The sequence below is a fragment of the Leishmania martiniquensis genome, chromosome 11, assembly GCF_017916325.1.
Source record: "Leishmania martiniquensis isolate LSCM1 chromosome 11, whole genome shotgun sequence".
Classification (NCBI taxonomy): Eukaryota; Euglenozoa; class Kinetoplastea; order Trypanosomatida; family Trypanosomatidae; genus Leishmania; species Leishmania martiniquensis.
Window position 1 is genome coordinate 30,393 of NC_090146.1, and position 15,069 is coordinate 45,461.

At 59.1% G+C, this 15,069-nt stretch overlaps 5 protein-coding genes across 5 annotated transcripts; all 5 read left to right on the plus strand.

The window, feature by feature from the left end:
- Nucleotides 1-166: 166 nt before the first annotated feature.
- On the plus strand, nt 167-1,591 carry LSCM1_06520 (uncharacterized protein; the record flags this gene model as incomplete). Its single annotated transcript, XM_067323941.1, has 1 exon — nt 167-1,591. One exon carries the CDS (start codon nt 167-169, stop codon nt 1,589-1,591), a length of 1,425 nt encoding a protein of 474 aa, XP_067180482.1.
- A 3,814-nt stretch (nt 1,592-5,405) lies between these two features.
- Nucleotides 5,406-5,975, plus strand: LSCM1_06522 (uncharacterized protein; the record flags this gene model as incomplete). The annotated part of the gene is made up of 1 exon (XM_067323942.1): nt 5,406-5,975. The coding sequence occupies one exon, from the start codon at nt 5,406-5,408 to the stop codon at nt 5,973-5,975; it is 570 nt and encodes a 189-aa protein (XP_067180483.1).
- A 2,064-nt stretch (nt 5,976-8,039) lies between these two features.
- Nucleotides 8,040-8,879, plus strand: LSCM1_06523 (uncharacterized protein; the record flags this gene model as incomplete). Its single annotated transcript, XM_067323943.1, has 1 exon — nt 8,040-8,879. The coding sequence occupies one exon, from the start codon at nt 8,040-8,042 to the stop codon at nt 8,877-8,879; it is 840 nt and encodes a 279-aa protein (XP_067180484.1).
- Nucleotides 8,880-9,884: 1,005 nt separating this feature from the next.
- Nucleotides 9,885-10,763, plus strand: LSCM1_06524 (uncharacterized protein; the record flags this gene model as incomplete). The annotated part of the gene is made up of 1 exon (XM_067323944.1): nt 9,885-10,763. The coding sequence occupies one exon, from the start codon at nt 9,885-9,887 to the stop codon at nt 10,761-10,763; it is 879 nt and encodes a 292-aa protein (XP_067180485.1).
- Nucleotides 10,764-11,554: 791 nt separating this feature from the next.
- Nucleotides 11,555-14,134, plus strand: LSCM1_06525 (uncharacterized protein; the record flags this gene model as incomplete). The annotated part of the gene is made up of 1 exon (XM_067323945.1): nt 11,555-14,134. One exon carries the CDS (start codon nt 11,555-11,557, stop codon nt 14,132-14,134), a length of 2,580 nt encoding a protein of 859 aa, XP_067180486.1.
- Between the last annotated feature and the right edge of the window lie 935 nt (nt 14,135-15,069).

A 15,069-nucleotide genomic window follows, 5' to 3' on the forward strand; every position in this document is an offset into this window, starting at 1 on the left:
CTCACTGATACCAAACACTTGTCGCTGTCCCAAAAGCCGTATCATAATACCGAGCCCCTGCTAACAAATCGGCCCGCCGCGTTCTCTCTCTTTGGAAGACGACACTCAAGCGCAGCTGTGTCCCGCTACGCGTACTTCGTTTTGTGTTTGTGCCCTTACCGTCATCATGGGCCTCGACATTCAGCTTTTCCGAGACTCCGAGACGGCGAATGTGGTGCGCGAGTCGGAGCGCCGCCGTTACGCCAAGCCGGAGATCGTTGATGAAATCATCGAGATGGACCGGCGCTGGCGCCATACGCAGTTTTTGACGGAAGCTAGCAAGAAGATGATCAACACCTGCAGTAAGGCCGTCGGCGCCAAGAAGAAGGCAAAGGAAGCAGACGGCGACATCTCAGAGGTGCCGGCGGACGTCATGAGCGCCGCTCAGGAAGGCACACTGGATGCGGAGAAGCTAACGTCGCTGTGTATCCTCCAGCTCAAGGAACTGTCGAAGGCTCTGACGACGCAGGTGGAAGGGCTTGCGAAGCTGGCTGCCGAGCAGGAAACGGAGCGGGATCGCATGCTGACCAGCGTCGGCAACGTCCTGCACGAGTCAGTACCGGTCTCGAACGATGAGGACACCGGCAACGTGGTCGTGCGCACCTTCGGAGACGTGACACGTCGCATGAAGATGACGCACGTAGATTGCATGGAGCGCCTAGGGCTCATGGACACATCCAAGACAGTCACCGCGATGGCAGGCGGTCGCGCATTCGTTCTGCGCGGCGGGCTTGTGCAGCTGCAATTCGCACTCATCTCGTACGCGCTCAACTTCCTCGTCGCCCGTGGCTATGAGCCCTTTTACCCGCCGTTCTTCCTCAACAAGGAGTACATGGCTGCCGTAGCGCAACTTTCTGAGTTCGACGAGTCACTCTACAAAGTGTCCGGTGACGGAGACGAGAAATACCTTATCGCGACGAGTGAGGCGCCAATTGCCGCATATCACACAAACAAGTGGTTCACCGAGATGAAAGAGCCGATCAAGTACGCAGGCATATCAGCATGCTTCCGCAAGGAGGCCGGCGCGCACGGCCGTGACACGCTTGGCATCTTCCGTGTCCACCAGTTCGAGAAACTCGAGCAGTTTGTCGTCTGCTCCCCTCGCGACGATCAGTCGTGGAAGATGCTGGAGGAGATGATCCAGACATCTCAGGACTTCAACGAGAGCCTCGGTCTGCCGTACCGCGTCATCAACATTTGCTCTGGCGCCCTCAACAATGCCGCTGCCAAGAAGTACGATTTGGAGGCGTGGTTCCCCGGCTCCGGCGCGTTCCGCGAGCTTGTCTCGTGCTCGAACTGCACCGACTACCAGGCCCGCAGTGTCAACTGCCGCTTCGGCCCGAACACGAAGGGCACCACGGCGAACAACACCAAAGAATACTGTCACATGCTGAACGGTACCCTCTGTGCTGTGACTCGCACGATGTGTTGCATCTGCGAAAACTACCAGACCGAGGACGGCATTGTGGTCCCCGAGGTGCTGCGCCCCTTTATGATGGGAACGGAAATATTAAGGTTCCCGTCTGAAGCCCCTGAGGCCGAGAAGGCGTAAGAGTCGCCATAGAGCGTGGTCAGTGCGACAACGGGGTCCGTTCACGTTGATCAGAACCTCAGCGTGCGCGACATTTTGCTTCTCTTCCTCCTCGTCCCCCTTGTTTTCCCTTCTCAGCGGCGCTGAAATGTGAACAAGAAGATATCCCTGCCCCTTCCTTGCCAACGGTCACAGCGCGGCCCTCCCGCAGCGTCTGCGGCTCCTTCCCCTTTCGCCCTCTCAAGTCGTTTTGCCCCGCTCATCCCCCCATCTGGTTCTCGTGTCCGAAGGATAGAAGAAAGAGGAGGAGCAGGAGTCTCCAGCGACACGGCCACACCTTCCACACACCGCCTCGTCCCCCTGCCCCAATAATGTTGCCTGGTGCAGCTCTCTACTTCATCTTTTGGTTTCATATGCTCCGAAAAAATGTCACGCTTCCATCTCAGGGAGTCGCATTGGCATACGTTATCCGCCCTGCACCTTCCCCTACCGGAGATGCGGGAGAGACCGTGCGATGTGTTCCTCGTCACAAGGATGACTAGCGGTGCGCAGCGGTGGCGAAAAGGGTCCTTGAGAGTGGCGGAGCCCAGAAGAGGTGGGGGCGTTTCGCGGAAAGATGGGTGGAGGGGTGTAGAGCAATTTGAGGAGGAAGACCACAGCACGCCATCGCGCCACAGCGTCGAGCTGCAGATGGTGTGCTGTTTTTTTCCCTTCCGAATGCTTCACGCGCCACAGGAGGCGTTGGACAGTCATACGGAAAAGGTAAATCTAACCACTAAAGCGGCAAAGTGCTGTGTGAATTTGAGTGCATCTGTTCGCAGCGCCTGTTTCTCGATATACTCTCACACGACCGGTGCTCCTGTCCCCCCTCCACGCTCACTCACTCCCCCTTGGCCTGCTGCTCAGCTTGCGCAAATCACGCATTAGCGGCATAGGCCAGTAGACATGAAGGCGCGGCAGCCCAAGGAACACCTTCGGATATCCCGGGAGTGCTGGCTGAGGCGCCCCCAAATGCCGGCGTGCGTGCTAAAGAAAACAAACCTACGCCGAAAAGCGCAGCAGTGGCGGCTCCAAAGCTATGGAGGGAGCGATTGTTTCGCGCGTGCTTATGGGTGAGTTGAGGGGAAGAGGTTGCTTATGGCGGCGTTAATGGCCGGCTGCGCGTGCCACCGCTCTCTGAGGAAGCCGGCTCAACCAAAAAGCACGAGAGGAAAGGTGCAGTGGCGAAATACAGAGAGATGCGAATGTGTGGTCGTTCTGCCTTCACAAAGCAAATCCGATTCTGAATAGTTTGTTGCTCGAGTGACGTGTGCGGCATAGGAAGGCGTCGTCGCCCGCGCGCGTGCGCTTTCGCATGTGGAAGCAGATATTTTTGGGGTCGTCTCAGCGGCGTTTGAGGTTCTCTTTCTCCTCCTTTTTTTCTCCTCGGCTTGCGGCTGCTCCTTTGTGGAGAGGTCCGTCGCGCAACCAAACACAGGCGCACTGGGAAAGATTGTCGCCAGCCACTACCCACATGCGAGGCAGGCGCCACTCTTTTCGTCCACAACTGGGGCTTCATCACTACAGGGAGCGCTGTATCGAGGCGCGGTGCGGCTCCGCTGCCATCGCCGTGTATTCGCGCAAAGCCGCCCTTCTCCCCAAATGGGAGGGGAACCGGATGACGAAGACAGAGACGTGCACGATGATGGGCGCGCGTCACGCAAGCGAGCGTGCCTCGAGCACATGCTACCTTTCATACAGCAGCGCTATGCTGAGCTGGCCAGTGCTAGCCTCAGCGAGTCGTCTCTCACGGTAGCGGCGCTTTTTCAGAGGTATCAGCGGGTGCTGAAAGTTGGCGAGGGCACATTCGGCGAAGTATTTGTTCTGTACGACACCGTGGCTCACACGTACATCACTATGAAGCGCATGCACACACTTCTCAGCTTGCGGCGTCGCAGTCTGGGCATTCACCGCTGCACTTTTCGTGAAGTGGAGCTGCTTGCGGCGCTGCGGCATCCAAATATTGTCCAGGTGCTTGACTACCATATCCTGTCCGACGGTAGCTTGGTTATGATGATGCCGGTCATCGCACACGACCTCACTTCTCTGCTGCGTCGGTGGCCCGCCACCCCACAACGCAGCAGCCGCGGCAAAGCGGCGATCGCCGCCTCCTCGCGTCCACGCATGCCGCTGCACATCGTCAAGTGCATCTTTCGCCAGATCATCGCCGGTATCGCATACCTCCATAAGCACAAAGTTGTTCATCGCGACTTGAAGCCGAGCAACGTCATGGTAGATCACACCGGTGTGGTGAAGCTGATCGATTTTGGGTGGTCGCGGTTCTGCGCTGCCGCAGGGGCCATGACAGGCCCACCCTGTGTTACTGCTTTTCGGCCGCCGGAGGTGTTGGTGGGGGCATACAATCACTACACATTCAGCCTCGATATGTGGTGCTGTGGGTGCATCCTGTTCGAAATGCTGACCGGTGGCACACCTTTCTCGAAGAGTCGCAATGAGGTAGAGTGCCTCGCCAATATTGTGGACTGGCTTGGCTCCCCGCTCAGCACCAGCGAGGTATACTACCGTTACGCCACCCGCTGCCCTCTCTCTATCGCCCCTGGTCGTCCCGACACGTTCGCGCAGCGGTGCCACAACTACGGTATAAAGCCTGCAGAAGCTGCTTTCCTCCGGCGGATGCTGTGCCTGGAGCCAGGTGAGCGGGCCACCGCCGAGGCACTCCTCAATGACGCCTGGTTCACAACGGCACCAACGATGTGCGTCCCAAGCGCCATTCCGCTTCCGGCACACAATATGTTCCGGCTTGTGGAAGTCAAGCGGAAGGAGCTGGAGCACTGATGGGGCTGCGCATTCGTGTGTCGCCTATAGTCCACCCAGACTGCCGAGTGAGGGCTGCGTTGCTCATTCACGAGACCTCAGTTGCAAAGGGAAAACAGCAATCCTTTCGGCGTCTACGCGCTATGCGTATGTCTGTTGGCGTCGACTCCTCCCCCTCACGTGTCTCTGAGAGGGAGGGGGGCGGAGAAGGAAGGTGTGCAGCAATCTGTAAGTCGCACGGGTGCTCCGGCCTTCGGAATGCGGAGGGAAAGAGCCTCCTGCGCAAGGTTCTTAACGCCAGCACATCTCTTTGGAGGCGGCGCATACCGAAGCTTCCGGTGCCCCCCTTCCCCCAACGCCGCCGTAGTCTATCCTTATCTGTCGCGCGCACCCACATGAATTTGTTCGTCTCTTTCCTCTATGCCTCTCTCATCCCCTCTAAGTGTATTTCCCGCGGAGCGCACCGGGTGCCTTCACTGCTTTTTGTGTCTTTGTCGATTCAGGCGGAACGTATGTCACACTCTGAAGCCTGCATAGCATTCTTTTCGTGCGTGTGCGCGTCCCTTCCTACTCGGATCACACTGAGCGCCGTCGTCGCTCCACCTCATCAAAGACACCTGCCGCGCTTTTTCGCCACTTGGACTCTCTCGTGAAGTTCTTAGCGACTGAGGAAATATCGAAAGGGAAGTCGCCGCTCACAAGAAGGAGCGGTGCGCTCATCGTAAGCGCATACTAGGCTTCACACTGCGCACACTCATCGCACCTTTTTGTTTGTGCCGCGCCCATCACTGTTGCACGCAGAAACGTTTTAGTGTGTGTGTGTGTGGTGTGTGGTGTGTGCCTAATCGTCGGAGCAACGAGGCGAATCCCACCGCGCCCATCGGACTTCGTGGTAGACCTCGTTTTCCCTTCAGCACGGTCAGGGCCATGTCCCGGAGCGCTGCTTCGCGCCTGCATTTCGCGCTTCCTCTCAGCCCTCTTCCCTTACCCCGCCACCCATACGAGGACTCATTGTTCAGCCATGCTCAACGATGCGTACAGTGGGAGGCGTGAGCATTACGTCGACCTCCTTGCAGACGAGGAGGCGAGAGCGGGTCAGTACAAAGAAAAGATGTGCTGCTTCCTTACATTGGAAGAAGTATTGGAGCGTCTGCGCGAGGAGCCTAGCATTCACGAGCGTATCGCGTCCTTCGAGGAGTTCGAGGAGCCTATCGGACCCCTAAACTTACTGAGCGTGTTCGCCAAGCCGCGTTATTTCGTTGTTCTCCAGACAGCCTCGTACTGGTGGTCTCTCGAACGGCGAGAAGATGTCATTGTGGTGCAGCGCTCGCAGAACTTCAGCAGTGTGCACAGTAGGTGCAAAGGTGCATACCGAAGCTATCGCTGGCCCATCGAGTCGGCACCAACCGCACGGCGGTTCATACGGTGCCGATGTGGGCCACAGTTGTCAGAAGTGTTCAGCGCTATGCTGCGAGACCACGTCTTCGACCCCAAAGGTTGTGACTCTTCGTCTTGGGAATTCTCCGATTACATCTTTCGCCTGTGCCTGTGCGATCACAGCGCCAGCCTCCTGTACAGTGAGGGCAACTGAGTGGCACCCTCAACCGCTTCACGAAAGAGAAAGGAAATTCGCTTACTGCCAGCAAGAAAAAAAAGAAAAGTGTGCGCGCACATACACACGACGAGCGCTTCTGAGCAGGAGAATGCGAAGAGGCCAGTCACATCCATCCCCTCGTAGGCACGCAGAGCGATGTATCTATGTGTCTAGGCGTTAGCACGACGTCAAGCTGAAGGCGCTTGTTTCTTTTTTTCTTCCCCCTTCACACACCGCACCCCTGTGAGTTCCCCCCCCCCCCCTTTTTCTTACTCATAAAGCCGGCAGCTGATCGATGCGTCTGCTGCGCAATGCGCAACGTCTCTCTAACGCTGCGTAGATGTCATCTCCCCTCCCCCTCACACACACGCACACACCACTTCGATTCCTTTTCACAGCGTTTCTCTCCCCTTCTCCTCTCCCTTCTTCCGCGCCAGCTGTGGTGTGGGACGGCGTCCGTACGTCCGCTGACTGCTTTTGATTTTGCGCTGTACTTCGTTTGGGGCTCTGTATGGCCGTTGGCGGCCGCAAAAGTGAAGGATATCCCCTCTCCCTCCCCTCCTCCTCGCTTCCCCTCGGCGGCACTTCGCGAGTGATCAGTGTACATCACTGGTTGGCGCGGCAAGCACCTTATTTACGTCGGCATCACGTACGCCGAGATGCACCACAGAGGGCGAAGAGTGTTCTTCGTGTTCGGCGATTGGCGTCTGTTTTGCCTTTTTCTTTGGCTGTGTACGATTATGTGGGTGTGCTGATCTCGTACGCGGGTGGTATCAACTAATCACTGTGCGCACTCGTGCATCCACAAGCGGATGCATCCTCCCAAGCCCTGCCCTTTTTACTTAAATCATGTTCACAGCTGGCGATACCGGTGCAAGCGCACTTCCCTCACGTCGTTAATGCAAGAGCCTCGGCAGCGGCTCTATCACCGCTACCACCCCTCCGCTCACCCCTCTCCCCCTTCCCTTCTTTGTGTGCGCGTGCTAGTGATGGAGAGCCCCTCCCCCGTATTCAGCCAGCAGCAAGGGACGGCAAAGAAAGCAGCACATCTCTGCTAACCTTTCCCTCCCCTTTTCCCCGCTCTTCGTATTTAGAGTGATTAGCGTCTATCACACCCTCATATATGCCCTATGTCCTCACCTTTCGGTGTGTGTGTGTGTGTGTGACAAGTGGTGAGGCTTGGCGGAGCGAAAGAGAGAGAGCGAAGACCCGCACGACGACCAGTTACCCCCTCCCCTCTGCCCCCCCCATGCACACACACACACAAACACCGGCCACCTCTTGCCTTCGTCTTGTGCCTCTTCTACCCTCTTTTGGTTCGTTTCCACCATACAGGGTGCCGGTGACCACGCCTCTTCTGAGGTCTTACCCTCCGCCTAACGCTTCTCCCCCGCTCTCTCCTCACTCCCCCCATCCCTTGGCCTCGCTGTGAGGAATCAGGCAGTGACTGGGCGGCAAGTGATGTGGGCGCGCGTAGAATCACGAACGCGCCCAAAAGCACACCTTGAGATGAAAGTGCACACTAGAGCGCAGTGCGGATCGCAAGTGTACAGGGTCGTTGCAGAAAAAGTGGTGTCATCAGCTCCCCCTCCCCCTCCCATCCCCTCTTTGGAAAGACCTCACTCTGGATGCCCTAAGCACTCGGCGCACGAGCGTAGCAAACGTACGCCCTGCTGTGGGAAATCGCTCTGCGCAGCAGCCGCTGTGGCGTGCGCTTCGACAGTCCTCTAGCCTCTTGCTCGCCCCTATCCGGCGTCCATGTCTCCCTCCTCTTGTTCTGTGCTACTCTCTGACCCACCATGTGTGCTTCCCTGTAGCCGCGTCTTGTCTACGTCGCCGCCTCCCTCTCATCGACCGTTTCGCGTGCCCTTTGTCTGTTGTGTTGTTCGGCGGGGCACGTGCTCCCCGCCCTTCCTGTACCCTCCCATACGCACTTCCCCTTCGTTGCAGTGCAGGGGCACAGGAGCCCAACTACCCATACAACTTTGTCGTAACAACGAGATCGGCCGCCTGGCCTCTCCTCTTCTCGATTCCGTTGCCACGGCGTGTGTGGCAGCCATTATGGCGCTTCTTCAGCGTGTTGTACAGGTCATGCAGGAGGTAGCCCCGCTCAGCCTCGCAGACCACTCTTGGGACAACGTTGGCGTTCTTCTCGAGTCCCCTGCACCAAACAGGAGCAACGCCCTTATGCTCACTGTTGACCTCACCCCGGAAGTGATGGAAGAGTGCTTGGAAAAAAATGTCGAGGTCATTGTCGCCTACCACCCGCCACTCTTCCGTCCTGTGAAGCGCTTGACGCTGCAGGATCAGAAGCAGCGTATTATTCTGCAAGCGGCCTCGGCAGGGATGTCGATCTACGCGCCGCACACGTCACTTGATGCTGTAGACGGAGGCATCAACGATTGGCTGTCCTCCTTGGTTGCAGGCGACGGTGCCTACACTGCAAGTCCCATTCAGCCCACCTCCTCGTACGCCCCAAACGCCAAGGGGGCGACGGAGTCCACCGGAATGGGCCGCCTTGTCCAATTGAAGGAGGAGGTGGAGCTCCGCTCCCTCGTTGAGTCGCTGAAGAAGCAGCTGGGCCTCGCCACGGTGCGTGTGGCGCTTCCACACACATGGGAACCATCGCACAAAGTATCGTCTGTAGCCCTGTGTGCCGGCAGTGGCTCCAGCGTGTTTCGGCTGCTGCGTTTTCCTGCGCACGTGTTGCTCTCTGGTGAGATGGGGCACCATGATGTGCTGGCCGCCACGGCATCCGGGCAGGCGGTCATCCTTTGCGAGCACACAAACACCGAGCGCGGCTTTCTGAGAGCGGTGTTGCAGCCGACACTGCGCTCAAAGCTAGCGGGGACAACTGTGCTGGTCTCCGAAAAGGACTGCGATCCGCTCGTGGCCTGGTAGGCAGAGGCGCCATTTCCATCTCGGGTCACGGGCGCCGCTCGCCCGATGCTGTGGTGCCCTAAGCGACTGGCGTGCCCCTTCTATGTCTTGCTCCCGTGTGATAAGCTTGCCCGTACCTGTGGGCAATGAGAAGCGGAAACGATGAGACCCGTTGAGGGGCTTTGACGCGGTGCGTCGCGTTTCTTGTGTGTGGCCGTGGTGCGACCATAGGCGCTGCAGTAACGCAACATGAATGACACATGCCACCGAGGAAGTTATCGAGGGCTTCTCGACTTGCTTGCGTACCCTTCTGTTACTCGAGGCAGGGGCACGCAGGCGATCGTGAAGGTTACAGTGCGATGAAAGAGATCCTGGCGAGCCCGCATAGCTCAGCAAGACGCGAAGGTGGCGGGGCCGCCTCGAATTCGGCAATGCAGCGGCGGGTGAGCTGGTACCCGCTCTCCTTTAGGCCAAGCGTGCGAGTGTATATGGGCGTACATGCGCGTCTGGCACATTTCAGGGAAGCCCTATCGCGTACACACTCATTTTTCTATGCCCGTCGTCTTATGCTCCGTGGAAGAGTCGATGCCCCCGTCCCCGATGGTGCTCTTTCAAGTGATAATACGCCCCTTCTCTACACATTACCTTCGCTCATGTTTCTTGGGGCGCTACTCCTCCACCTGCCGCCCACTGCCCTCCGCATGGCTCTCCACGCCACACCCTGCCGTACTTTCCCTGTCGGGGACGAGTTCAAGCGCAGTCGGCCTGTCTCCTGTCCTTCCCTTCGCATACACCGCCTTCCCGGCCTCCTTTCAATCTAACACCTGTACGCGTGTGTTGTGTATCGCATCCGGAGTGCTGCCTCTGTCCACTACTCCTCTCTGCCTTTGGGAGGGGGATTCGTTCCACGTGCGCCTCCGCGCTGCATCTGCCCTCGCTTCCGTTCTCCGTAAGTGAAGACCCTCCGTATATCTGTAAATATATATATATACTTGTACAGCCTTAGCCAGGAATCCGCAAAGACGGATGATGAACACGTCGCTCTTGGTACAAGATGTGGATGAGATCCAAAGCGCCGTCGATCGATGGTATCGTCAGTCGTCATCCAACCTGCAAGCGAGCCATGCTGCGTTCGTAGCGCAGCTGCGACAGCTGCAGGAGCGCCTCGGCATTGATCCGGGTGCTGTGGGGCTCAGCGCACATGCAGATGCGATGATCACCCCGCCTCGCCACATGCACCTGTCGGAGGACAACAACAGTGCCTCGCCATCGATGGCCTCGCCACCCATCAGCCGCGGCCAGCTTAATTACGACCACCTGCTCGACGAGGTAGCCAGCAAAGGTGCATCGATGCCACCGTTCAACCCCGCTGAGGAGGTAGAGCGGCGTCGACGGCCTAACGCGGAGTCAGTGAGAGCCCCCCCCACACCACCGGAGGACTGCAACGGGCCTTGCCAGGTGCTTGTTGAGTTCAAGCGTAAGCGCATATTGCAGTACGAATCTCCGTACTACGTAGCCCCGGGAGAGCACGTAGTAGTCGGCGGCGACAGGGGTGAGGACATTGGCCTCGTCACGCACACTTGGAGGGATGCAGAGGCACATCAGGCGGGCGAGAACCGCGATAAAGGCATAGGCAAGGTTCTGCGCGTTGCGAGCGTGCTCGAGGTGACACAGCTGCAAGGTGTGCAGACCGAACTGGAGACGCGCGCTGTAGAGGTGGCGCAGGAGAAGGTGCAGGAGAGTGGGCTGCCCATGCGCATTGTCGACGCTGAATACCAATTTGACCGACGCAAGCTGACCTTTTACTACCAGTCTATGCACCGGCTGGACTTCCGCACGCTGGTGCGCGACTTATACAAAACGTTTCGTGCCCGTATCTGGATGGAGCCGGATACCTCATCTTGACCCGACGTGGCGTACACGGCGCAAATCCAGCTGCGTCCTCCTCCCCTCCCGAGCCGACGACCACCGCGTACAAACAGTGCCGATTCGCTGCTGCAGTCATGCAACCGAGGAATGAGAGGGGGGAGAACCCCTGTTAGTCGCCCGGCGTGCGCCTCACTCTATTTTGTGGCGAAGGGAGGTGATTGTCTAAAGAAGCGTGGCGAAATAGCTATGGCCACCTTAGTGGTTGCGGCACAGCGGTTGATACGCAGTGTTGTGAGCGTCTTTCTCGCCATTGTAGACGCACTGCAGCGCTCTGCACGGGCGCACAAATGCCCTTCGCTCCCTTTTCTGTTTTGCCTTCGAGTACCAATTGCCGACTTCGCCAAACATGCGCGTGTGCTGCGTGCGTCAGCTCTGTCCGGCGAGTGAAGGGCTGTAAAAGTGAAGATGCATTGCGCAGCAGGACTGAAAACGCTGGTGAGGCGAGGGGAAAGTGTGCCACAGTGGCGTGATGCCGGTGCCGCCATTGCACCCCTCCCCCCAACGCACACGCACATAGCCGACTGCTCGCCTCACTTCAAGGAGAGATGCCACGATTCCTTCCGCGAAATGGGGCAAGGGAGGGCGCATCGCACCAGCTCGCTTCGCCTCTGGGGCGGTCAAGTTGGTCATGCGTCCCCCTCCCCCACACCCTCGCGTTGCCGCGCTCTCCACTATGATCGCTTTCTCTTCTCTTTCTCCCTCTCCCCTTCCCTCCACTTCACTCCGGTGTGGCAAAGAGCTGCGCAGTCGCGAGTTACATTGGCGGAATGAGCTTAGACGACGTCGATCGCTGGCGCGGCGGTGGGCGCGGCCGGGACCGCCAAAGCTCACGCTACGCCTCGGAGTACTCTGGCAAGTGGAATGACACTTACCGAAGCGTATACGAGCCTCCCCCTCCGCGGCGGTACTTCAACGCTGAGCCTCCCTCGCCAAAGCGACCGTCACGTCGAAGCGCACCGCCGCCACCGCCACCACCGCCGTCGCCGCCGCTTTCGACTCCGCCACTATCGCATAGCGCAGCTGCTGATAATGTAAAGCGCAAGCACAAACACCACTCGAAGCGCCGTCGCACGCGCTGCGCACAATCGACTAGCTTCACTTCAAGCATCGCAGCCAGCACGGAGCCGACTTGTACGTCGTCTAGGAGCACCGATAGCGCTACAGGGTCTACCAGCAGCGGCTCGTCTGGTCGCTCTGACTCGGAGAGAACGAGCACGTCTACAGCCAGCAGCACCAGCATCAGCAGCTCCTCACGCAAAAGACGCGCACAGCAGCGTAAGAAGGCGCAGCAGCATCTGCAGCAGCACGCCAAAGCGCTCTCGCGCGTCGCAGGGAGGCCGAGCACAACGGCGCAGGACGAGGAAATCGCGGCAGCGGCAGCGTGCAGGGCGCTTCTCAAGAAAGAAGCGCAGCTGAGGGAGAAAGAGTTGCGGCTCCTCCAGCAGAAACGCAACTTCGCGGCGGAGGTTCAGCGTCGATCGTCCCAGCAGCACCGCTTCGTGGTGGAAGATGACGCAATACGGCAGATGCAGCGGCTTGTCGATCTTGCGAGCGCAGCGCCTGCGCTCGAGGAGTACGTGAGGCGTACGTCTAGGGCTCTGCCTGTGAGCGGGGCTTCAACAGACGCAGGTGCACTGACGTACTTGCGCTCCTACGAGGGAAGCCTGTCAGGAGATGGGGTGGCGCCGCTGCTGAATCGGATTGCCGCACCGCGGTCAGCGTCTGCCGCTGCCGCCGCAAATGTTCGCAGCGAAGAACGCACCGTTGTTGTTTCGGATGAGGCACCGGTCGCTGTAAGCTCGGCAAACGGATCATCAAGGATAGTGCCAGCGTCGGCTACGCCGTTCATCTTGGCCTCGGCGCCAACGGCCAGCGATAGAACCGATGCGCTTCGGAGGAGCACTGAGATCGATTCGCTGCTGGAGCACAGCCTTCCTGTAGAGAGCCGCCTTTCTGCCCACTCCGTCCCTCCAACTCTGAGCGAGCGCGTACAGGCTGATAATCCCTCGGAGAGGCGAGCGGCGCTGCCACTGACCATCGATTCAAAGACAGAGAATACAGCGGCCGCCGCTGGAGCAGCCATAGATGGTGTCTGCATAGCTACAAGGGGCGTGGAGGAACGAGGCGGCTCAGCCGCGCCGGCAACCGCGAAGGCAGTGGAGGCACCTACGCATCTGGTCAGCGTCTCTTCGCAAGGTCGCCGGGATACCGGCAGAAACCTGCCGCCGCAGCGCCGTGTCAAGGTGAAGGTGCGGCGCCGGCGAAGCGCCTTGCTTGCCCTGGCGCAGCAGACTGAGGTGATCGACGACCTATCCTTGAAAAAGGCGCCTTGGACCAACGAGGAGGGAGACGAAAGGGCGGCCTCGCCTCCCCATGTGTATTCTCAGCCAGTACAGCCCCAGGAGCTGATGAACGCGCCACGGCAGCTGCTGCCACCGCCACCAACCCCCGCTTTTCACGCCGCCACTGAGCAGCAGCATATCTGCGTGGACCCTTTGCAGCGATACAGCCAGGGTGGGGCCACACAGCAGCCATGGGTAATGGCAAACTGGCCGTGCAACGCGCCAACGGGCCGGTCGGCTCCAAAAAGCAAGGATGGCCCGCCAGCGCTGTGGTACGCTTCCAGCAGTCCTGCGCCGCTTTCCCACCGTGAGTTCAAGAGCCTCCTCTGTTCCGAGTATGTAGTGCCAGAGACGTCGACGGCGCCGTGGCTAAGAGCAGCGGCCGCGACTGCTAATGATGGGGATAGGCAAGTTGCGGCGGACGTCGCAGGCTCGAAGGCGGAACGCGAATCGTACGAGCCTTATGGCCACAATACTAGAAACGCTGCATCCCCCTCCGGAGCGGCCAGTGCTGGCGGGCCCGACGCTCGACGGAGCTCGAGGCTTTTATCCGCATGCATTGGAGATGTGGGAAATGCCCCTGAGCCCCTCCCCGCGGAGGAGTCGGCCCTTGGAGACGGCGGCTCTCAGGACCGCACCCTCGCCAGGCTCTCACCGCCACCTCCAGTCGCTCTAGGGCGTGATGATGAGGAGCTGGTCGTGGAGTTCCCGCCGCCGCCGCATATGATGGCGAGCGACATGCCGCCCCCCGGTGACGTGGGGAGCGATGGCGAGGACAGCTGCTGCGGATGCGGAAGCTGTGAGTGTAGCTGCTGCTCTGCCTTTTGTGCTAACTGCTACGATTGCTGGCTCGCCATCTTTAGCTGTCTCTTTCCGTGCTGCTGCAAGAAGTCGAAAGCTGTGCTGCCGGCCGAGCGACCACGTCCACTGACCTTTCAGAGGCCCACTTCAACCTCTGCTCCGCCGGTTCGGAATGCGCCGATCATGATGGGCTCGCAGCCATAGAAACACCATTCTCGGCAGTCCCCCCGAGTACCCCTTATCTACGGTCCTCGATGCGCAGCGACAGTCTGCTGCAGCAACGGCCACGGCGACGCAGCAGCGCCTTCCCCAGCCTCCCTCATGGCTCACCGGGCAGCACAGGCAGCAGTCAACAGCGATCTCTCCGCCACGCCTATTCAGACCTCAGTGCAGCGGTGATGACTGCACCTGAGATGGAAGGCGGCTTGGCCCCTCCTAATCTCAGCAATCTTGTCTCTCTGTATGGCGTAATGCACCAGGTGAAGGCGGCGTATTCGTGAGGATGCTCATCCGCAGCCATTGAACTCGACCACCGATGGAGAGGAAAGGCACGCAGGCAGCGTTTAGACTGCGCAAGTGCGTGCGCGTGGTGATACCTCCACGTGGAGAGGTAGAGAGGGTCAGCAGTGAAAGGGGAGCTTTGGTGAGGGAGGGCTATGAAGACACCGGCCAGAGGGCTGCACCCACCACACTCGCACACCCTTTCACATGCGCACCGCTCCCTCTCCCTCCCCCTCCCCCTCCCCCAAGCGTTTCTTATTCCTTAGATCGTCGCCTCTTTTCTCCGACATCACCGCCCACCGGCGCAGACTCGCTCTCTCCCTCCCTCCCCCACGCCCTCACGTCCTCCTCTCTTACCCTTATCGTGCGACGCCGGGCGCTGTCCACGTAGTTCATATTTTTTTATTTTTTTTCCGGTGATGGACTAAGAGTGCGGAGAAAAGGGTGAGGGAGGGGAGTGACGGTGTGTGCGTGTGTGTCCCTCTCAACGGCGCTCATAGCGGAAGAGCCTTCTCGCGATTCCGCACGCCGGCGAGTCCACAGGCACTCGAACGAATGAAGAGGCGAAGCGGCATGGTAGAAAGATGTTGCCCGTCGTCTATCGAACGCTTTTGCGGGCGCCGTTGCGTCTATGTACT